This window comes from Phacochoerus africanus, chromosome 15, assembly GCF_016906955.1.
Source record: "Phacochoerus africanus isolate WHEZ1 chromosome 15, ROS_Pafr_v1, whole genome shotgun sequence".
NCBI lineage: Eukaryota > Metazoa > Chordata > Mammalia > Artiodactyla > Suidae > Phacochoerus > Phacochoerus africanus.
The window spans coordinates 88325004-88349073 of NC_062558.1; the positions used below are offsets into that span (position 1 = coordinate 88325004).

The window sequence follows — 24070 nt, forward strand, 5'->3', positions numbered from 1 at the left end:
CCGCTATACAGAACAGTCAAGTCAACTCAACTTCTCATTCCTCAACAAGAGCCTATGGAGAATCTGTCAATTGCCATTGCCAAGGAGGTTGTTTATTCCCATGGTCTCCCGCTCAAGCTGCCCATCTCTGTCCACCCTTACAGCAGAATAGGGAACACACCCACATAATCTATGCCACTCCTCAATCAGTGGGCCACCCTGACAATTAACTCTTCAAACTAGATACACAGAACCTTGGAGTTACACAAAGACCTTCCAAAACATACACAGGCACAAGTTTTAGCGACGTTTGTTTCTAAATTCCCAACTTCCTCATGTACTCTGGTCCAAAAACTGATCTACCAATCTATCAATCTTCTCCCACATTGCAAATAATGGCAGATCGCTCACCTATCCCCTAATCTTACTATGGTACATTGCTCCTACTCTGGCATGACCTATAAAGAAATAATATGGGAGCTCCTTTCGTGGCTCAGTGGTTAACGAACCCAACTAGCATTCATGAGGACAAGGGTTTGATCCCTGGTCTTGCTCCGTGGGGTTAAGGATCTGGCACTACTGTGAGCTGTGGTGTAGACTGCAGAACTGGCTCTGGCGTTGCTGTGGCTCTGGTGTAGGCCAGCAGCTGTAGCTCCGATTCGACCCCTCACCTGGAAACCTCCATATGCTGCAGGTGCAACCCTAAAAAGACAAAAAGACAAAAACAAAGATAGGATGGCAATTACATTGAGGGTGAGGAAGGGGACCACAAAGAAGAATTTCTTTATGGAGTGGCTAGCACTATTCTATTCCCTGATGTGGGTGGTGGTTACAACAGTGTTGCTCTTATAATATTCTTGAAGCAAAACATATCTTTCTATTATATTGTGTGATTTTTCTGTATCTGTATTTTCTTTTACAATAAAAAGTTTAAAGATATCACTATACGGAGTTCCCGTTGTGGCTCAGCAGAAACACATCTGACTAGCATCCATGAGGATGCAGGTTCCATCCCTGGCCTCGCTCAGGTGGGTTAAGGATCTGGCATTGCCATGAGCTGTGGTATAGGTTGCAGATCTGGCTCAGATACTGCATTGCTGTGGCTGTGGCGTAAGCCAACAGTACAGCTCCAATTTGACCCCTAGCCTGGGAACCTCCATATGCGGTGGCTGCAGCCCTAAAAAGACAAACGACAAAAAATAAAAAAATAAAATAAATTAAATAAATTTAAAAATAAAGAGATAAAAGCTAAATAAATATTTTTAAAAATATTTTTTCATGACCAGCAACCCGTACCTAGGTACTTACTCGAAGAGGAATGTGGATTTATGCCTACACAAAAACCTAAAAGTAACTGTAAATGGCTTCATTTATAATTGCCAAAATCTAAAAACCAAAATGGCCTTTAACTTGTGAGTGGATTGTGGTACATAAATATAATGGAATACTACTCAACAATAACAAAATACTGATACATGCGACAACAGGGAATATCTTAAAAGCATTATGCTAAATGAAAAAAGCCAGACTGAAATTGCTACCTACTGTATGATCCCATATGTATATATATGACATTTTGGAAAAAAACAAAGCTACAGGGACCAAAAAAAAAAAATAGATCAGTGGATGCCAGAGTTGGAAGTGGAAGAAGGAAATGACCACAAAGGAGCATGAAGGAACTTTTGTCATGATGAAAATATTCTCCATCTTGATAATAATTGCAATGATTAGATATTGCACCAGTTATGCTCTATTTTTCCTTCCAGATTCACTCTCCATCCTGATCTCAGCCCCAGAAGGCTGGCCTGTATCAAGGTTTCCTTACCTTCAGGCTTCCATTGGGTTCTATCAATGAGGAGCCTCAGGATAAAGGAGGGAAGGAGCAGACATTTTATTTTCAGATACCTTAACCTCTAGCACCTTCTTTGTGAGGTTCCCCATTCTTAAGAGAAGCATACTGCTCTTCTTAAGGTGGCCTTCTCTACTCAGCTCAAATAATCCCTTGCCCCTGTGAAACTGGGTGACAAAAGCTTCATCTCAGCTAACCAAGGATGGGCTTTCCCTAATATTCCTCCCATACCTTTGTAAATATGCTCTGTATAAATAAACACTCCTGGTATGAGCCTGAGGTATGTCACTTGTTTCTAGTTGGGACTTTGATAAATCAAAATGCAAACTTGTAAAATATATGAGGAAAGTATGGATATATGGATACTGCGGCTCACACTAGTATCCATGAGGACGTGGGTTTGATCCATGGCCTTGCTCAGTGGGTTAAGGATCCCAGTTGCTGTGAGCTGCCATGTAGGTCGCAGATGGGGCTTGGATCCCGAATTGCTGTGGGCATGGTGTAGGCCAGCAGCTGCAGCTCCAATTCGACCTCCTAGCCTGGGAACTTCCATGTGCCATGGGTGCAGCCCTAAAAACCAACAACAACAACAAAATACACAAACACACGCACACGGGGAAAACACATCTTGTCATCTACCTCCTCCTGTATTCAAAATGTACCTGTACTTCTTTCCTATCTCCTAATCCCAACAACCCACTGCCTCCATCATCAGAGTATCCAGGCCTTAGGAATCGGCACACTCACATACACCTGAGGGTCACACCCTCTACCACTTCCTTGCCCTAAATGAAACCTGACTAAGGATGCTACTTCTGCAGCCCCTTTTAGTATCTCAGAAAAGAATGGCTTGCAGTCACCCATATGCTGGCTCTCCAGAGCCCTTTATAAACTATTATTACTCACTTCTCTTATGAAAGCCCATTCTTTTGATGGACTTCCCATTGTGGCTAGTGGTAACCAATCCAACTAGCATCCATTAGGATGAGGGATCAATCCCTGGCCTCACTCAGTGGGTTAAGAATCCGGCACTGCCTTGAGTTGTATGGTGTAGGTCACAGACTCAGCTTAGAATCTGAGTGGCTGTGGCTGGCAGCTGCAGCTCCAATTCGACCCCAGCCTGGGAACATCCATATGCCTCAGGTGTGGCCCTAAAAAGCCAAAAAAAAAAAAAAAAGATTGAATAAATAAACAAAAGCCCATTCTTTTGAGGCTTGTACCACCTATCTAGTCGCCCTCTCATACTCCTCCTATGTGTTATCTAACAACCTCTTATTCTTCATTTAAGGATTTTACAGATTTACAATCTACCCCACCACACCACTTTTGCTATCATTCTGATTCCACCAAATTCCAACCTCCTGACCTCCCAGTTCTGAACCTCCTCTCTGCAACAGGCTTCTACATTCCATTTTAGCCACTAGTTCAGTTTCATCCAGGAACTTACCATGTCCTAAAATGCTTCAATTCTTAAATACTAAAATCATTTTAATCACAACTATCCAACTTGTTTGTTTTGATAATCCTATTCTTTTTTTTTTGCTTTTTAGGGCCACACCTGTGGCATATGGAGGTTCCCAGGCTAGGGGTCGAATTGGAGCTATAGATGACAGTGGCCTACGCCACAGCCACAGCCAAGCCAGATCGGAGCCCCATCTGTGACCTGCACCACAGCTCACGGCAATGCCAGATCCTTAAACCCACTGAGTGAGGCCCGGGATCAAACCTATGTCCTCATGGATGCTAGTCAGATTCGTTTCCACTGAACCACTACGGAACTCCAGAATAATCCTATTCTTGACTTTTATGTAATAAGACTCGGTATACTAACCTCTCTCCCCCTCTTTCTCCTGTCCATCCACACTGTCCAGGTAAAGTTTAAACTGCACAGTCCCTTGGTTCAAATACTCTCTGGTCAATAACCTAAATTCTCTTTCTTCTCTATCTGTTCATTCCATATTTTGTCAGACAAAATGCCAATCCAGAATAATTCTCATTATTGTATCCAATATTCTATATTTTGTGCAGGTTCTGGCTATTAAGGCTTAAGGAGAGAGGAAAACACACATACTCAATAGGTGGATCAATGACCACAAGTTTTCAGTGATCCAAACTAAGGCATCAGTGACGTCCAGAAATTCTGCTTTCTCTCTAAACAGCTCCTTCTTTTCCACTTTCTGCAACATATATTTGAACACTTTGTCCCCCCTCCACCAGCCACCACATACCCATCCTTCTTTCTTTCTCTTTTCAGAGATGACCTCTTTTGTCACTTTAAGAAAAAAAAAAAGTTTTCATTCATAAACCACCTTATCTTCCATCCTCCCGTTAAGCTCACATTTTCGCCCACCTTTCCTCCTAGCCAGGAAAAGCAGAATCCCTTCTTCCAAGACCACTCTCCCCCTGAGCTTTGGGTCCTATGCTCTCTCTCATGCAGTCAAACCTTCCAGAACCCCCCTCCCCAATATATCTCTAACTGCCCCTTTTCTTCTCTCCTTCAAATATCTTTAACAAGTTGTGTACCTGCCACCCCCATTTCCTCACTGTGTACTAGCTGCTCAGACCACTTCTAGCCAAACTGTAAAATCCAATGCCTGCTTCGCAGTCCTCATTTTTGTTGACTTTGCAGCAGGCATTCCAATTTATTTGATCCTTCATGAAACATTTTTCAGTTGGAGTCCATAAAATATCACTCACTTGATTTTCCTTCAGATGCTCTAGTTGCTTCTACTCAATTGCCTAGCTTTTCTTCCCCTTCTCTCCATCCATTAGTATTTCAAGCTGTTCGGTACTTTTTCCTTAAATTCTCTGTAATGACTTTTTCTAATCCTGTACTTTCAAATAACATTTATATACTGAATCACAAATTTTTTTTTGTCTTTTTTAGGGCTGCACTCGCGGCATATAGAGGTTCCCAGGCTAGGGGTCCAATTGGAGCTGTAGCTGCTGGCCTACACCACAGCCACAACACCACAGATCCTTAACCCACTGAGCAAGGCCAGGGATCAAACCTGCGTTCTCATGGAAACTAGTCAGCTTAGTTTCCGCTGAGCCAGGACAGGAACTCCCTGAATCACAAACTTATCATCTCCAACCAAGACACACCTAAGTTCCATACCAGCAGATCCTGCTGCCTCATGAACATAACTCCCATATATCACAAACTCAATGTGTCCAAAACTGAACTCATGAACTTTCCCTTATCTCAATGATACTATTATCCACTCAGCTGCTCACATCAGACACCTGGGATTCATTCTCCATGTCTCCTCCTTCCTTATAGCCCATGTCACGAAGCTCTACCACTTCTATCTTTTCTCAGTGCACCAGGTCTCAAGCTAAATGTCAGTCTGCCACCATGCCTCATTCACTCAAACCAGGCAAAGTAACCCATTATATATTCTCACAGCAGCCTGTATTTTTCTGTCAGTTTTCTACACACTTGTTTGTATTCAATTTTGGTCTTATTTTTATTCAATCCATCTTGCCCACTAGAATATGAAAAGGAAAGGTCCTGTTTATGGACATACATCCAACACCCAGCATACAAAAGACACTGAAATTATAGCTGGATGGTTGGAAGGAAAGCATCTGCACAACTACCTATGAAAAATTCATCCTCTACCACCAGGGGTCTGGAAAAGTTGAGGACTATTTTCTAGAGTCAGGAGCTGAACCGTAAAAATACATGATGTATTTTTACATGTGCTCTAAATTCTAAGAATATAGAATACATGTGGAAATAATCTGAAAAGCAACAGGCATTATACAAATGTGTTGCCATTGTTTCAGAAATAGTTATTTATCATGACCAGCGCAAGTCAAAAGTTTCAACCCTACCTAGAGGACAAAGACCAGGCTTATAATTTTCTTGTACTAGCCCATAGCTGGCATTCGGCCTGGATCTGAGGAGAAACTTGTTAGTCGTTAACTGCATTTGTGCTACTGCTCAAGGCTTGAGAATGAACCTCCTTTTACTAAAATATATTTTACAAGAAATTAAAGTTCTTCTTTAAGACAAAATGTACTTACTTGAAATTACAGTGTCTCTTTCAGAATTTGCATATTAAATTTCCACTTGTATACAGAACAAAAAACTAGCAAGCAGAAGATAATTAACAATAAAAATAAGGTCAGTTTTCTTCATTAAGTATTATAAGTAAGTAGTCTGACCACTATTCTTATTAAAAAGAAAATTATTTAAACAGAGGGGAGAAGTAATCTTTAACTTGTTTCTCACCAGTTACCTCCAAACTCACTGTATAATGTCAGTCTGTTATTTTAAATTTAAGGCCTCACATATGATAAAATTAAGTTCACACATATCAGAATACACCAGCACAGTATGAAAAGAACTCCGAATGTTTCTCAGATGTTCCACTTAATAGTTCAAGTTATTTAACCTCCCTGAACTATACTTTACCCCCTACAAAATGGGAATAAAGCCTGCAATAAACAGGTGTGATTAAGGATCAACTGATATATAAAGGGCTTAGCACAAAGTAATAATAGGCATCTTATCCTCTTCTCTTAGAAGAAGGTGATTTTAGGTATGACAAGTATATTCTATATGACAAATACATACAATATCTAAATGAAGACAGGTAACTCTTACTGGTACTATACCTGCAAAATTCTTTAATAATCCTCATTAATCACCTTACTTTATCCAATGAGTAGATGACAATCTCCTCTCAGGTCACAGGTTCCTGGCCTATTTTAAGCTTTCAGGAATAAAAGAATTTATTTCCCTTTCTTAAAACCACCTTCAGTTCTAAATCAAAGTTCCTAATTTCCTGACAATAACATTCTCATAACATATACAAATACTCATTACAGCTTTAAGCAAATGGGAAAAAAATTATTGGCTACAAAAACAGTCATGCAAATTAAGAGCCTATGCCATTTTATCTCAATATTTGGCAGGATGTGTAGATTGAATTCCAGCTGGCTAACAAAGAAAGTGCGCCAAATAGAGTCTTTGCACACTTTTATTCTAGAGTCCAGATTAAAAATCTACAGCAGAAAGCACAAAGATGGAAAACAGAAGTAGGTGCATATAAACGGCATGAGAAGCCTTCTTTCATCCCTAATGCACATAACTCTGGATTCCAAACTTTATAAGAATACTAAGATCTCTCAAAAGACCAAATTTTTATCTCTTGCTAAAAGTTTTTTTTTAAGTGTTTCACTTGTTTGAGAATTCCCTGGCTTTAATGACAACTGCAACTAAAGTATCTATAGGTAAAATAATAAATCTTGAATCTGCTTTAAAATAATTTAGGAGGGGAGTTCCCATCCTAGCTCAGCGGTTAGCAAAACTGACTAGCATCCATGAGGACACAGGTTCCATCCCTGGCCTCACTCAGTGAGTTAAGGATCCGGCATTAGCGTGGGCTGTGGTATAGGTCGCAGGTGTGGCTAGCATCTGGTGGTGTTGTGGCTCTGGTGTAGACCAGCGGCTACAGCTCCGACTGGACCCCTAGCCTGGGAACCTCCATATGCCACAAGTACAGCCCTAGAAGATAAAAAGACCAAAAAATAATAACAATAATAAAAATAAATAAAATAATCCAGGAGGTAGAGGACAGGAGGTGGAGAAAGTAGTATGTACAATAGATAGAACAAGATTTGCATATAACAACTGTTGAAGGTAGAACACAGGCACACAAGAGCCTTTTAAGATTTCTATTTTTGTGTGTCTCAAAGTTCCACAGTAAAAAGTGGGGGGGTTTTTTGTTTTTTTAATTAAGGTTAGGATGTTTTTGCACCTCAATCCTTCCCTGCAGTTCTCATTCAGTTTGTAATCTTGCTTCTGGTTCCCTTACCCATCAAGCATCCATTCGGAAAACAGCAACCATTATGTTTTATCATGACCTCATTCTGGGTTTCCTCTTCAAATAAGCCACTTTTAAAAAAAAAAACAAACTTTTTAGGGTCACTTGTTTAGGGTCACCCGAGGCATATAGAAGTTCCCAGGGTAGGGGTCGAAAGGGAGCTGCAGCTGCCAGGCCTACGCCACAGCCACAGCAATGCCAGATCCGAGCCACGTCTGCAACCTACACCACTGCTCACGGCAATACCAGATCCTTGACCCACTGAGCAAGGCTTAGGATCGAACCCACCTCCTCATGGATATTAGTTGGGTTCGTTTCCACTATGCCATAATAGGAACTCCAAATAAGCCCCAATTTTATTTTATTTTATTTTATTTTATTTTTTTCCCTTTTTGTCTTTTTGCCTTTTCCATGGCCGCTCTGGCGGCGCATGGAGGTTCCCAGGCTAGGGGTCGAATTGGAGCTGTAGCCACTGGCCTACACCAGATCCACAGCAAGGCAGGATCTGAGCCGCGTCTGCAATCTACACCACAGTTCACTACCACGCCGGATCCTTAACCCATTGAGCAAGGCCAGGGATCAAACCCGCAACCTCATGGTTCCTAGTCGGATTCATTAACCACTGAGCCACGATGGGAACTCCAAAGCCCCAATTTTAAAAAGCATTATCTGGCATAAAATATTTAAAACAAGTAATTTTAACAGTACCTAAAAATTAACCATATATTCCCCTATAGAGATCCACTTTAAAACTTAACACCAGAACAAATGATGGGCCCTTTTTCACTGATGTGACATAATTCTACAGCAAAAAAAAAATGGTCTGAATGAACAGGAACATTCCACAGAAAGGATACTAAAGAACCTAACTGGTGCACTTTGAACAAAAATGATCATAAAATTTCTCACAAGTTCTTAAAATGCCTGAACATAATCTGCAAAGGATTTCTAAGACCTAAGAGAGTGTACATGTACTTTTATCTGAAATCCAAAATTTTATTCTCAAAAGACCTCTAATTCAAAAAAGGTTTAGGAACCACTTTAGATTTATAGAGACCCCTTTTATCAAAACCTTAGGTTTGAATTTCTAAACTTCAACTAAAATCATGCTTTCTGAATGACAGTAAAGGCACTGACAATCTGACAGACATAATGCATGGAAATGCCCAAATTTTAGAGAGGCAAGGAAAGGTCAAAAGGTACAGAAGTACTCCCAGAACTATAACCAACTTATAAACATACAAACTTAAAAAGGTTTAAAGGAACAACTAACTTACACATATTAGGGATAGGACAAGACCATGAGAATTAAAAGTACTCCCTCAAAGTTCCCTTGTCTTTCAGCGAGCTACCAGAGTTGCTGCAGCTCTGGATGGGCCAAGGGAGAGGACAAAGTTAGAAATATTCAGTGTCACACCATTCCCTTCCTACTAAGGATGCCCTGTGAAGAAAGAAGGAAGAGGAACAAGATGTTCTTGAACATATATTTTTCTGTATTTTAGTATAAATTTTCCCATCCCAAACCCATCAAAATAGTTTGTACACTTGGTCAGGCCACAGTACCAGAATCCCGATTTAGCTACATGAGACTGGGAAGCTAATATCTCTTTTCTACAGAAAATTATGTTTCCAGTTCCCACTGAACAACTTCAAATAGCAGTTTGGACATGTACAGATGTAACATCAGCAAAGCTATATAAGCAATTGCTGCCTAAAAATATTTCACTTCCTAGTTCCTGTTCCCCCTCTACTTAAAATTTATCCTATTGATATCCTCTGCCTGCCAATGATGCCCCTCTATTCTCCAAAGATAGCACTTGAGGAAGCTTGTGTCTATGTGCCTTGACCAATTTCACCACCTCCCCCAGCTTCATCTTCCCTCCTCCAGGCTATCTGCCCCACACGGAGGATTAGAACACTAGATAAACTGACAGAGAAGAACATTCTCAGAGCCTAGCACAGCAGAGGACACAGAGCAGGCACTCAACATTTTGAAAACTCAATAAATGAATCTCATTCCAATTCTGCCACTACTCAACCTTGAACAGTTACTTAACCTCTTTGAGTCTCATCTATAAAACAAGAGGAACGGAGTTAAAATTTCTTTTGGCTTAGCAGTTCTATGATTAGAATACATTTTTAGGAGCTGATCTGAGAAATAGCTTTTATACTGTTTTTTAATGAAAATTTAACCTAACCTTAAGTTATGGACAATGCTTCAGGAGAAATACGGGCAAAGGAAAGAACAGCCAAATCAGAATTAACCAGGAGGATCAAGGGAATGACAGGAACAGCTGGTTCATCCTCTCATCCAAGGGTAAAAAAGAGAGTGAAAAATGTTCAGCATTTTTAGTGAAGCTATGCAAGGCAAAGTCTTGTATTATACTGTTTGAGGCGCCTTAATATTAAGCCCCCAGAGGACAAATTCTTCTCAAGTATTCAAAACTAGGTAAGTTTAGTCTTTACCTTTTTTTTTTTTTAATGGCCACACCTGTGGCATAAGGGATTTCCCAGGCTACGGACTGAATCAGAGCTGAATCTGCCAGACTACACCACAGCCATAGCAACTGGGGATCCGAGTTGCATCTGCGACCTACACCTCAGCTTGTGGTAACGCCAAATCCTTAACCCACTGAGGGATTGAACCCACATCCTCATGGATACTAGTGGGGTTCGTTACCACTGAGCCACAATGGGAATTCCTGTCTTTACCTCTTTTAAAAATGTAAGTTCTTTATAACCTTTTATTATCGCTAAATTTTGCCAGGAAGTAAAGAACTAAGGTTTGTTTTTGACTACAGTGCCATCCTTGTCCTATTGCTGATAAGGCACACATGTTGCTGTCTACCCTGCCGTCTAGTAGCTAAGCTCTTCTGTCTAGTCTTTTAGTTGACTGCACATTTTATCACTTATTGTTAAGTGTTAAATCCTTAAAATGAGTTACAGGTACAACTGATAAAATACATTGTTTAGGAACAAACACTAGATGCCAGATTTACAAATTGACATTTTAAAAACACTAGTTCTGTGGGCAAAAATCTCTTAATACAAGTTGCTGCTGGCACCAAAGAGACCCCAAACTAATCTGAATTTGCATCAAGTTTAACTCTTCAACACTTCTTCTCCATACCTCCTTAATCTTTCTACTTTTGGGAAGAAAGTCTAACACTTCTAAACCTAATCCTCATAGTAAATGCTCATCTCGTTTCCATTATCAGTAACCATCCAAATCCTCCACAGTAATAGAAATGAGATAGTGTGCAATTCTAACACAACAAAAAGAATGTTTCTTATTGAAACTGGAGTTAAGAATTAATGAAAGACCATCCCTGAAATGTACTTAGTCTAGAAACATTAATATCCAAGTTGTTTACATAAAATTTCAACCCCCGCTTGGTTTAATTTCTTAAATCTCTTCTACAAAATTATCTTTGGTCCCCATCAATTATAAATACAGAAAGAAAACCCAAGAGGTGTATTTAAAACAGGCATTTAAATGGTTTACACAAAGTTCTCCTGGCTCAGAATAAAGAAAATCAAAACTTACCTGAAGTCATCAATTTAGCACAGCTACTTCTGCTTGCACCATCTTCTAAGACACGGTTTGTGCTTTTTTCTTTCCCAAGCAAAGTATCCTCCAAACGTAAGCATTTATCAGATACAACACTGTCTTCACCCATCACCTGACTAATTTTGCTATTAGCTTCAAGTACAGAAGTGACATCTTCCAGCTGAGCAGCTTCACTAGATTCTGAATAAGAGGAACCCTTACCCTGGGCCAAATTCTTTGAAGAAACTGGGAGAGACTCATCATCACTATCAAATCCAAAAGGATCTCCAGTATTTTCTTCTTCCATCTTAGGTTTCTTCGGAACTTCTTGGATATCTGGTTTGAAATTGGGCCTCTTCTGTCCTAATTTAGCCATAAATGTGGTCTCTCCCCATTTTGTGCTAAGGGTGGTCCGTTTGTTGGAAAAGACTTCATCAAACTTTGAACTGCCATTTCCTCCTTTCCTACTGTATGTTTTCCCAAATCTGGATGTCATTTTGACACCTGTTTCATATTCTCTGTGGGAAAAAAGGAAGAAAATATACAATCAACAAATATTTGACAAGTATTAATACTGAATGTAAAAATAAGAACATAAGGATGCCCTCCATGCGGCTCTTCAACATTCAAGATACAGCTCTTTTAAAATGGTTAAATAAACGTGGGGAGGGAGTATAGAGAGGCTAATTTTTTATTCTACATACTTCTGCCATTTTTTTTACAGTGAGTACATATCCATATGATACTTTCAGAATAAGAAAGTGTAACAACTAACCAACTTATAATACAGCATTCACAAAACCAACTTAGAGTGGAACATCAATTTTTTTTAGTTTCAAATGAGTCTACTTACTATTCTCATCACTTTTACCATAAAAAAATAATCTAAATGGGCCAATTACTCTTAATATATAAAATCTTAAGCACAAAATGTGAATTTTTTCAGGATCTTAAAAATGTCAAATAATTAACTAAACACAGTTCTTTGAAATTTCACAGCACTTATGAGAAAGGGGGGGAAAGTCAGAAAAAAAAATGGTGCTATTTTCTCACATATAAGAACCTTCAGCTTTTAACCCAACCTCAAAGATTGTGATTTTTGTTCTAAAGTAATATGAACTGTGACTTGAAAAATATTCCTTTCTTGGTCATCTCCCTAAATCCAAGAAACCATACTTACTCTATCTTCCTTGTCCCTATAGTCCTGGGCTCATTTACTGAGCTAGGTTTTCTAGAGCTAGTGAACTCCAGCACATTACACCGACTGGTCTCCGGATTACTGCATGAAGCAATGCAAACATTTAACTATTTTCCTCTTTGCTTTAAGAAAGGATAAACTGATTCATCTGATTTATCTACATAATAAGTACTAGGACAAAAAAAAAGTTTCAGAACAGTGTATCAAGAGTCAAACATTTAAAAAACAAGCTACTTTTTAAACACTATCAATCTTTATCCATTTCTCACACTGTGACCTACTAAAGTTTAAATATCAATAAATACAAACAGAAAAAAATGAACAATTGCCTACACACTTGAAAAAAAAGGCAAACTCTGAAATTTACAGTATGACTGGAATGATATTTTGACCTATATTTTTGAATGTTTTTTATCCATACTTTACATGGTTCCCTTTCTTAAATTCTGGCAATTTATAGGGAATCACTATAAACTTAGTTTATATTCCCCTCTCATATTTCAGTTAGAAGCTAATTCTAATTGGATAAAATAACAATTTAGTCATCACTCACATCTTCTTTAAAAGAAAATGGTTTGTAATTTGTTCGAAGACCTTTCAATATGTCACAAAACTTTTTCCTGAGGGAGATCTATTTCCCTTTCTACTGCACATTTAAACTAAAGATTTTTGTCTTTCTTGTTAAGCACATCCTAAAAAGCTAAGAATATTTGGCAGCTACCAGAAGACAAAATAAATCATTTCTTTTCATTCCTCCATGAATGTAAAGCCCTGATCTACAGACCTGTATTTACATATACACCAACAAAGTTGAAATGTTTTGGATACACTAACATGGTAATCACCTAAAAATGCTGACTAAAGGCCAAACCAAAAATCTAGACTTGGGCTATTTTAGGCCCACACCAGAAAAACTCATGGTAAAAATGGTCCTAGAACCACAAAGCATTCACTGTTGCAAGTTGAAAGTCTGCAACGAATATTTGATTAAGAAATTAATTATTTTAAGCAGTAAGAAAATCATGCTTACGTTTTTTAAAATAACCCATGTCTTTGACAACTATATACTGAAATACTGATGCAATAATGTCAGTGATTCTCTAACTTTAAGGGGTGTGGAATGGAAAGTGCACAGATGAGAAAAATTTGGTTGAGAGTTAATAACCTGATTCTGAAAGATGAATATATGAGAGTTCACTACCTAACATTCCCTACTTTTGACTGTCTTTCCAATTTTCTATCTTTCTTTTAAAAGTCACTAGACAAACTATTGTGATTGCATTATCTAAGCCTAGTGTATAAAGTACGTACAAATTCAAAATAAGTAGGTAGACATAGGTGACATTACATTTTAAGTATATTTCAAGAACACAGGCTATCTTGCTGAAGCTTCAAACTCCAGAGACTACCCTAACCAAAAAGGAAAAAATGATTCACAATTAGGTCTTCGCAGTCTTTGGGCCTTTACCTCACTCAGCCCAAAGCCAGGTCGAATTTTCAGGGAAGTGCGCTGCGAATAAAAAGTCCTCACACTTAACCCCCATTGAAATCCAGCGTCTTTCAGATCTCCAAGGATTTAGAGGCTTCCAAGAAGGAATGAAAGCCGGAAAGGCCAAACCTCACGAACCAGAAATCCTCACCTGGGGGCGGCGGAGCAATAGAAGGTGGCGGGGAGAGGCGCCCCCCCGCTCCAGCCGGAGGCTCACGCAACTTTTCTCCTCCCCACCCCCACCTCCCAGGAAAGGGACGTTGCTTCTGACGCCCCGGAAGCCTCTGCCACCGAATCCCCAGGGCAGTTGAAGGCCTCAGTGGCGGCCAGGGGCGGAGGAAGAGACGGCAAAAGATTCAGGCCCGTAACCAACACACTTGACCGCGCCTGGGGAGGGAAGTAAATCAGCCATCGCCCAAAAAGAACTCAGAATAAAGGAAAAAAGAGTTCTTCAGATCGTTCCGCTGCCCAACTTCCTCAGAGGCCGGGTGGGTGACAGAGAGACTTCCATCACCCCCTCCAACACCTCTGCCTCCCCCACCCTCGACAAGCTCTGGGCCTAGGCAGCCGCCCGAGACCTTACTTACCCTCGGCGCCTGGCGGGTGCTTTAGCCTCGGGCCGCCTCCGCCTCTCCGGCTCCCAACGGCCCACGGGCGGGCGGCGGAGCCCCGCGCGGGAGAACGGGGCTGGCTGGTGCGTGAAGAGAAGCAAGGAGCTCCGCCACCGTCAGAACCCGCGACTCCGCTCTCGGTAAATAGGAAACCGGTGGAGGGGGGGAGGAGCGGCGGCACCGCAACTTCCCTCCCCGCCTCGAGCGCCGCCGGCCGGGCCCGGACTAGGCCTCCCTGGCCACCGCCGGAGCTGGTACCAGAGCCCGCTACGTGCCCCCGATGGGCCGCCGCCGCCTCCTGCGCCGCCGCTTCCGTCGGTGAATGGTCAGCGCTGGAGTTTGAACAGGGCCCTGAACCATCTCAACGCCATTTGCGCTCCCGGCCCCCACCTCCTTCCTCCAACAGCCGCTCGCTCCGTCACTCCGCTTCCCACAGGCCCCGCGCGGCCGCCCGACCCCGCAGCCAATTGCGCGGCGGCTTACTCAAACCGCCGCGCAGGCGCCGCGCCCCGCATGCTCCGGCGCCCGCCATTGGCCCGGCCGCGGGGCCCGACGGGAGTTGTAGTCCAGGTCCGCGAGGTCGCGGGGCTGAGAGCCCGGCGCAAGAGCGGGCTGCCGAAGGAGTGGCTGTGGCGGACCTCGGCTGCCCCGGCTCGGTAGCCAGTTTGAGCTCCCATCCCCGCTGGGAGACGCAGATGCCGCGGGGGAGGGCCGACTGCGCAGTGCAGGCAGCTGTGTCAATCGTTTCCCCTCCAGGGACTCGCCGGTGTCTGGGGACGGTGGGTTGTGCAGCTGCGCCGGGCCTACTGGGGCCGCCGCCTGGGAGCCAGGAGGCGGGAGCTCGCGGTTCCCAGCGGTCTTTGACCGGTCTGGCCGGTGCTGGCCCGGCGCAGGTAATGACGGCGGGAACCGGGAGGCCTGAGGCGCTGGGCGCCCAATGGCCGCGGCCGGGAGCGATGTCGGCACGGCTCTTAAATGCGTCCTCTATGTCGCCTCCGCCTTTCGTAGTTCTTTCTCCCTTGATCCGTACGAACCCGTTAAAAGGGACTCCTTGTAGGGCGTGATGACGGTAGTGTGGTTAGGTTAAGGAGAGGGGAAAAAACGGAATACTAAAGTTTTGACATAAAATGATCTGGTGTCTGGGATTTACTTTAAAATAACTCCTACAAAAACTGAGGAAGAGAGAATAAAACAAGCCCGGTGGGGTGTTTTTCATTGCCAATGCTGTGTTATACACGACTCATTCCGGTGTCTCTACAGAGCTGTATGTCTGAAATTTTCCAAAATAAAAAAAAATTAATGAACGAGTGATTATCTCTGGGAAGGACAGCAAGGTTAGAGATGAGGAGAGAGAAGAGTATTTATTTATCGCTATACACCATTTTGTGCTGTTCGAACTGGAGGTTTTTTGTGTTTCACTGTATTACCTATTCGGAAAATTGGTAAATTTTAGGTTTGGTTCTCCTCTTCTTTCTCTCTCTCTCTCTCTCTCTCTCTCTTTCTCTTTCTCTCTCTCTCTCGGGCTGCAGTGGGAAAACAACAGTCTAATGAGTAGCGTAATAGGTTCCTCCCAGGAGGGGTGCACGATTCTTGGGGCTGTGATGGCCCTGCTGTTCGGTGGGCCACGAGTAGAGATCCACTTGGGAAATTAGAGAAGTACTAATTGCTTTCTGCGAAAAGGCCCGCCCAACTTCCACAAAAGGATAATATGCTTTGCATGCACGCAGAAGTTACCAGAGTCTTCCAATGTTTTCTGGAAACTCCAAAAAAGAAAAAAAAAAATAGTTTGGACATTCTGTAGCCCTTCGCAGCAGAAACTTAAGGTGGATTTTAGCATGTTTGCAAGTACAGCGGCTTGCAAAATTTGTATGCTGACATCTACAATTTCCCAAATATATCAATAGCTGATTGTTTCAAAAGCACCTCTTCAGTAGCTTACTTCAGTGGAAGTTTTAACAGGTCTGTGTATTCCATGGCATATTTTTATTTGGGTCAGTTTTGTCTTTTTTAAAAATTGGCGTAGGATCTTGTTTTATCGGTTTGTTTGAAGACTGCCGGCAGAGGTGCAAGCTGCACTTACTGTAATTATTTAGATGACATGGTGGCGGGTGCTAATTAAGGGGTAATTATCATCAGAGGCAGAGGCTAAGATCAAAAAGCTGAAAGTGGTGGGGAGACAATTGCAGGATCTTTCCGTAAAAGAGTGCTGCGAACCTTCCAGGACCAAATGATGCCCTCACACAGCTCGTTATGCCCTAGCCTGGCTGGTGCTGGGCACTTAGTTGGGTCAGTGACTCTGCATAAAGCTAAAGTGGAAAAGTTGAATTTTTAAAGAAATAGCTAGTCCCTGGAACTCCTTTTGGGGGCTTTTTGTATTACTTGTTGTGTTAAGTAATGGCACTTATGTAAAATCTCAGTACTCAAAAAGAGTGACCACCCAGCCAGCAGTATAGTCAGAACCTGGAAGCTTGTTGAGAAATGCAAGAATCCGTGACCACAACTCAAATCCCATAAAAAAGAATTTGCACTTTTTTTTTTCTTCTTTTTATGGCCGCACATGGAAGTCCCCAGACTAATGGTCTCATCGGAGCTGTGGCTTGGTCCTATACCACAGCCACAGCAATACCAAATCCAAGCCACATCTGCGACCTACTCCTTGGCTTGTGGCAACGCTAGATCCTTAACCAACAGAGGGAGGCCAGGAATCAAACCCACATCCTCAACTTAGGGTCATTAACCCACTGAGCCACAATGGGAACTCCAGAATCTGCACTTTTAACAGAATTTCCCCCAGGTGATTGGTCCACACATTAAAGTACTATTTTATATTTATTTGTTTGTTTTTTTGGGGGGGTTGTTTTTTTCTGCTTTTTAGGGCTGCATGTGCAGCATATGGAAATTCCCAGGCTAGGGGTTGAATCAGAGCTACAGCTGCCGGCCTATGCCACAGCCACAGCAAGGCAGGATCCTTAATCCACTGGCGAAGCCAGGGATCGAAACTGTATCCTCATGGATGCTAGTCAGATTCATTTCCGCTGAGCCACGACGGGAACTACCTTTATAGACTTTTTTTTTTTTTGGCCACCCCCACAGCATGAACTAAAACACTTTCTTGAATCTGGTACATGATTGAAAAATAAAAATTTTATGTGTGTGTGTTTGGCCTGTGGAAGCTTAGTATATGAATACAGGAGAGAACTGTGCTAGGGCTGTCCACCCTCATGTGTCCTACACTAAGGACAGGTGGAAAGCCTGCCCAATCCAGGGCCCCTCCTGGAGGAAGTTCATGCACTGGACATGCAGGCTGTACCACCACCTTTACTCTGTACCTCCCTGGTTCCACTAAGGCATGCAGATGCTCTGAAGGCATCCCATTCTATCCCATTACCTTGCCATGGCCCTGAGTTCCTACACCACAGTGAACAAACTAGATTTCAGTGTGGATAACATCAGCAAGCTGTTTTATTTTTACTTTATTGCTTTTGTTTTGTTAGTTCCTTCAGCTTATATTCCACCACCTGCCCATTCTCCATCCCCACCCCGTCAGATTGGTTCACTTCACTTGAATCTGTTCACACACCCACCAGGTAGCCTATAGGTGCTTTTTTCTCTGATAGACTGTGTCTATGCAAGCTCTCAGATGTCTGATTTTTTTTTTCTACTGTCTCATATTTATGCCAGAAACTCAAATCAGTCTGAGGCAAGCAAGTACCCTTTGATGCTGCAGGCTCCCCTCTTGTATACTACCTAGAAGAGGACAAAATCCCCACTACCTAGAGTTCCAGCTAAAAAAAGAAAATCCTGCAAAGAAACCTAAAAAGAACCTATTCTGCCACTGCGCCTTTGTTTTAGCCTGGGAACGGGAACTGTGAAAACTAGAGTTACTATAGGGAGCCACAGACTTGGCTGTTGTTGAGTGGCAGGCTCTCCAGGGGACTAGGAAGGCTACAGCTGAGAAGGTGCAAGCCAGGTGGGGTAGGAAGGGTCTGCTGTGTCTCCCCAATCCAGCCAGGGACCCACTTCTCTGTGCATGGCCTGCTGTTGCGTGGGACACAGCCTCACACATCTCACTCCACTAGCTATGGCCTTGACCCTGCCAGGAGCCCACTTCACCCTCAATGTCCCAGAATCTAAAATGGGTCCAAGAATTTTCTCTCCTTTGCTTGCCTCTCAATCAAACATGATGATGCCTCCAAACTGCTGAAATAAACAAAACCTTGAAAACCAAAAAAATTATAGTTGCAAAATAGAGCTGTGCAATCTTTTTCTGATAACATGCATGAAGTGTATTACAACTTACAGAATTCAGTTCAGAGAACTAGAGGTCAGAAATAACCACATTGGCTAGAGGAAGTTTTTTCCTCTTCATAGAATGTGAACTAAAATTACAAGTTGTACACTTAACGTTGTAGCGGTTATGTTACAATGCCCTATAAGGTGTAAGCCAGGCCCTGCCTTTATCTCTCTGATACTCCCCAACCCTTCTCTCTGTTCCACCCATGCTGGGCTGATAGGACTTTTCAACTAATCTCTCCCTGACCGGCTGGGGGGCTCGGGGCAGGGGGGTGGGGGTTAGCTGTACTCACAGTATGTGGAAGTTCTGAGGCCAGGAATCAAACCCCACCACAGCTGTAAGCAGAGCTATAGCAGTGACAATGCCAGGTCCTCAACCACCTGAGCCATGAGGGAACTCCCTGACCAGGTGTTTTAAATTATAACATGCCCACTGTCAAATGTTCACTAGTCCCCCTTTATTTTTCTTCAGGACATTTATTTCCTCATCCAACTTGTCATACTTTCACATGTTTATCTTCCCTATGAGGACAGGAATTTTTGCCCATCTTGTTTTCTGCTGTACCTCTAGCACCTAGAAGAGTATGTGGCAAACAGTAGGTGCTCAATAAATATTTGTTGAATAAATATCCCTATTTTTTTCATGTAAAATTATATCCGGAAAGGAAAGTGACTTGATATTAACAACTTCACATAACCTTCAGTTCCATAAGTTGTTAGCTTAGTTTTCCTAAGGGGTAGGGCAGTGCTTTCTGGATCTACCTTTTGTTCTTTCTTCGGATAGATTTTCATCCTGAGAATTGAGACAATGAATACTGCTATAATCCCAATTACCTTGTTTTCTGGGATAATTGGAATACGTTCTCTGGAGATGGTGACATCCTTTGGGGAATAAATTGCCATCTAGGTAATTCAAAGAGAAAGCAAAGGAAATTTCCTGGGGACAGAGTTCCTGACAAGGATTGGTACCCAGCCATCCCTAAAGGTCTGGCTACCTGACCCTTGTCTAGAAACAGCCTTCTCCCCAGAGTCCTCACCCCTAATGCTCTAAGATACCCCTCCCCCACCACAGAAATCCTCCAGGGGCTTCACATTATGAAGACTAAAATCCAAAGTCTTTACCATGGCCTACAAGGTCATGATCTAGCCCCTGACTTCTCCCATCCCTTCCCACTTTGCCAAGCCTAACTCTGTATACACCTAGAACCTGTCAAACCAGCTCCTACCTCAGGGCCTTTGTACTGCCATTCCCCCCACTTATCCTGGAGATAAGCACACAACGCCTGCCTTTTTCCCGTCTTCACTCCAGTGTCTCCTCAGTAGTGCCTACCCTGACCATGGGTTATCTATGTTAAACCCCTCCCCCTGCCATCCCTGCCCCCCATATCCCTATTCATCATCATGTTTGTTTTACATATTAACTTGTTTATTTCTTTCCCTACATTAGAATATAAAGGCCAGGGATGGTTGATTTGCTCACTGTTCTATGCCCAGCACACCTAGAATATTTGTTGACTGAATACCCTGTAAATTTGTTTAACCTTTTATATCTTTACTAATTTATGTGTGTGGGTGTTTAACTTATCAATAATAGCAAAAGGTACATTGAAACTTCCCTAGGAAGAGCAATTTTGTCAATTTCTCCCTACAATTTTTGTTTTTATATTTTAAGAACATTTTATTGGGCACATACAAGTTTAGCATTGTTATAATTTCCTGATGGTGCTGAAAGCTTTGTAAGTAATATGACAGATGAATTGCAAAAATTGCCTGTATTTTCCATGCCTCCCTGTACATACACCTCTTGCAATGTGACTTGCTGCTCCTCCCAGAATCTGTGCTGGCCTTGTAACTTGCATCTGCCAAAAGAATGTGGCAGAAGTGATATATAGTTCCAAGCTTTCAGAAACCTTGAATGCTTCCACATTCTCTCTTGGATCCCTGCCTCTACCATGAGAACAGGCCTGGGCTAGCCTGCTGGAGGATGAGAAGCCACATGAAAAGAGCTGAGGTCATCCTACACCTTTATAGCCAGCAGACCCCAAACAGGCAAGCCCAGCCAGGATCAGCATAGCCACCTACCTGACCTACTGCTACTCAAAGATGCATGTGTGAGCCCACCTAGGACCAGAAGAACTGTCCAGCAGACTTGTAGGCCCGTGAGCAATAACTAGCTATTATGTTAAGCCTCTGAATTTTGAAGTGGTTTGTTATACATTATTGTGGCAATAGATAATTGATGGTTCATGTCTCTTCATTTGGGTCTTTCCTGACTACCCAGGCAATCTAAATCAGCTTTCCTGTCTATATAATAAAGTGTATTATTTTCTCAATAACACTCATCGCTCTCTAAAATGATTTGTTTACTTCTTTATGGTCTTCCACACTAGACTCTCGGTAGTGTGGTGTCAAGGAACTTCTTTTTTCTTTTGAGAATATATTATAAAATCTTGAATAACTGTTATTTAAAAAACTCAAACTGAAAGAAAAAAAAATCTATCCTGCCTTGTCCAGCTGTGTGTGTCCACTGAGCACTGGAAATGTGGCAAGGCCAACCCGAGATATCCTGGAAATACAAAATACTGGGTTTTGAAGCCTTAGTATAAAAAAAGTACATATAAAGTATCTCAATTTTATATTGATTAAATGTTGAAACGATATTTTGAATATACTGTGTTATTAAGGTTAATTTCATCTCCTTTTTACCTTTTTTATTGTGGCTACTAGAAAAATAAATTTGTGGCTTGCATCATATTTCTCTTGCACAGATAGAATATTTAGAAGTTGACATAGAAGTTCAGTAAATCTTGGGAGTTCCCATCGTGGCACAGTGGTTAACGAATCTGACTAGGAACCATGAGGTTGCAGGTTCGATCCCTGGCCTTGCTCAGTGGGTTAAGGATCTGGCGTTGCTGTGAGCTGTGGTGTAGGTTGCAGATGTGGCTTAGATCCCACGTTGCTGTGGCTGTGGTGTAGGCCGCGGCTATAGCTCCGATTAGACCCCTAGCCTGGGAACCTACATATGCCAGAGGAGTGGCCATAGAAAAGACAAAAAAAAAAGTTCAGTAAATCTTTATTGAAGGAAAATATTTTTAAAATAGACTTACCAAAAGAAATGAGCTATCAAGCCACAAAAAGATATAAAAGAACCTTAAATGCATATTACTAAGAGAAAGAAGACACTCTGAAAAATCCACATACCATATGATTCCAGCCATATGATGTTTCGGAAGAGCAAGATGAGTTGAGAAAGAGTGATTGCCAAGGGATTTACAGGAGAAAGGAATAGTAATGAATAGGTGAAGCATGGGATTTTTTTTTTAGGGTGGTAAAATGATTCTGTATGATATTATAATGGTGGGTACATGATATTATGCATTTGGCAAAACCCACTGAGCTATAAACAGAGTGAACCCTAATGTAAACTAGAGACTTTAGTTGACAATATATCAATATTGGTTCATTAATTGTACCAAATATACCACACCAATGCAAGATATTAATAATAAACTGTAAGGGTGCAGAAGGAGGTATACGCAAATTCTCTGTATTATATGCTCAACTTTGTGAACCTAAAATTGTTCTTTTTTTTTTTAGGGCCGCACCCACAGCATATAGATGTTCCCAGGCTAGGGGTCTAATCGGAGCTGTTGCTGCCAGCCTACACCACAGCCACAGCAACTCCAGATCTGAGCTGCGTCTGCTACCTACATCACAGCTCACAGCAATGCCAGATCCTTAACCCACTGAGTGAGGCCAAGGATTGAACCCGCAACCTCATGGTTCCTAGTTGGGTTCATTTCCGCTTCGCCACGATGGGTACTCCTGTGAACCTAAAATTGTTCTTTAAAAATTCTACTTTAAAAAATGAATTCAGGAGTTCCCGTCGTGACGCAGTGGTTAACGAATCCGACTAGGAACCATGAGGTTGCGGGTTCGGTCCCTGCCCTTGCTCAGTGGGTTAACGATCCGGCGTTGCTGTGAGCTTTGGTGTAGGTTGCAGACACGGCTCGGATCCCGCGTTGCTGTGGCTCTGGCGTAGGCCGGCGGCTACAGCTCCAATTCAACCCCTAGCCTGGGAACCTCCATATGCCGCGGGAGCGGCCCAAGAAATAGCAACAACAACAAAAGACAAAAAAAATAAAATAAAAATAAAAAAATAAATAAATAAATAAATGAATTCACCCTTGCACAGCCACTAGAATGATAATTCTAAAACATAAATTTAACAAAGTGGTGTTCCTGTTGTGACTCAGCAGTTTAAGGACCCAACGTTGTCTCCGTGAGGATGCAGATTCAAGGCCTTGCCTCATTCAGTGGGTTAAGGACCTGGCATTGCCATGGCTGTTGGGGTAGGCCTCGCTTGCAGCTCTGATTTGACCCCTAGCCCAGGACCTTCCATATGCCACAGGTGTGTCCGTAAAAAAAATAATAATAATTAATAAACCACTTACACCTTAAAAAAAAAATCTTTGGTAGTTCCCCACTGTCTACCAGAAATTAGTTCATATCTATTGGCATTTGCAGTGGTGTTGATCACACCTCCAGTTCTGCTGTTCCTCTTCCTCTTTCTACCTGTATTAGGGCCTCCAGCCTTGTCTCATTCAGTCTTCTCTGCCTGGAAAGTCTTCCTCTCACTCCGCTTGTGGAACCTAATCATGAATCATAACACCCTCCCATATAAGTGAATCATTCTCCATTCCGTATTGCTATTGTTCTAAATTAAAGGTAGATACAGAAAACCAGGCATTTGGAGTTTCGGTCATACTGGAGTTTTATGCTTCTTTCTAGTAAGTTTGGAAAATGGATATGATGAGGGTATGTGTTAATCTTGGAAGTGTTGAAAAAGGATTGTGATAGCCATAGGCAGCCTAGAGATTAATATCCTTGAGATGGAACATTGGAAGCAGAACAAGTCTTTTGAGTATCAGTGACGGTCTGCTTGGGCTCACCTCCTTCATCAGGAAACACTGGGATACCTTGCTGGGGACACGATCCATTCCACAGCAAGGTAGTGTTATCTGACTGCTTGGCTACAGTGATCAGAGAAAGGCCTCTGGGTTGTCACCTGCTCTGAAAGCCAATCTGCCTCTGACTGCTGTTCACGCTAGCCAGGATGTCGGTGTTTCAGTTTTAAGTACTGTACTTCCAGGGCAGATGACCGTGTGGTAGTGACATTACTGTCTCTACTATCATATAGTAGAGCCTCAGGAGAGCATGTGAGAAAACAGGTGAGCAGGTTTCCAGGTGCTGAGTTTACAATG

The 24070-nt window shown here is 42.2% G+C and overlaps 1 protein-coding gene across 2 annotated transcripts in view; it reads right to left on the reverse strand.

Annotated features, from left to right (window-relative positions):
- Positions 1-14623, reverse strand: part of WAPL (WAPL cohesin release factor) — a 92441-nt gene extending 77818 nt beyond the window's left edge. For both annotated transcript variants that reach the window (XM_047759564.1, XM_047759563.1), the window contains exons 1-2: positions 14490-14623; positions 11213-11733 (exon numbers count right to left, since the gene is read on the reverse strand). In XM_047759564.1, the coding sequence (XP_047615520.1) occupies positions 11213-11711 (499 nt within the window). In that variant the 5' untranslated portion in view covers positions 11712-11733; positions 14490-14623. The remainder of the gene's footprint in view (positions 1-11212; positions 11734-14489) is intronic.
- Positions 14624-24070: the final 9447 nt, after the last annotated feature.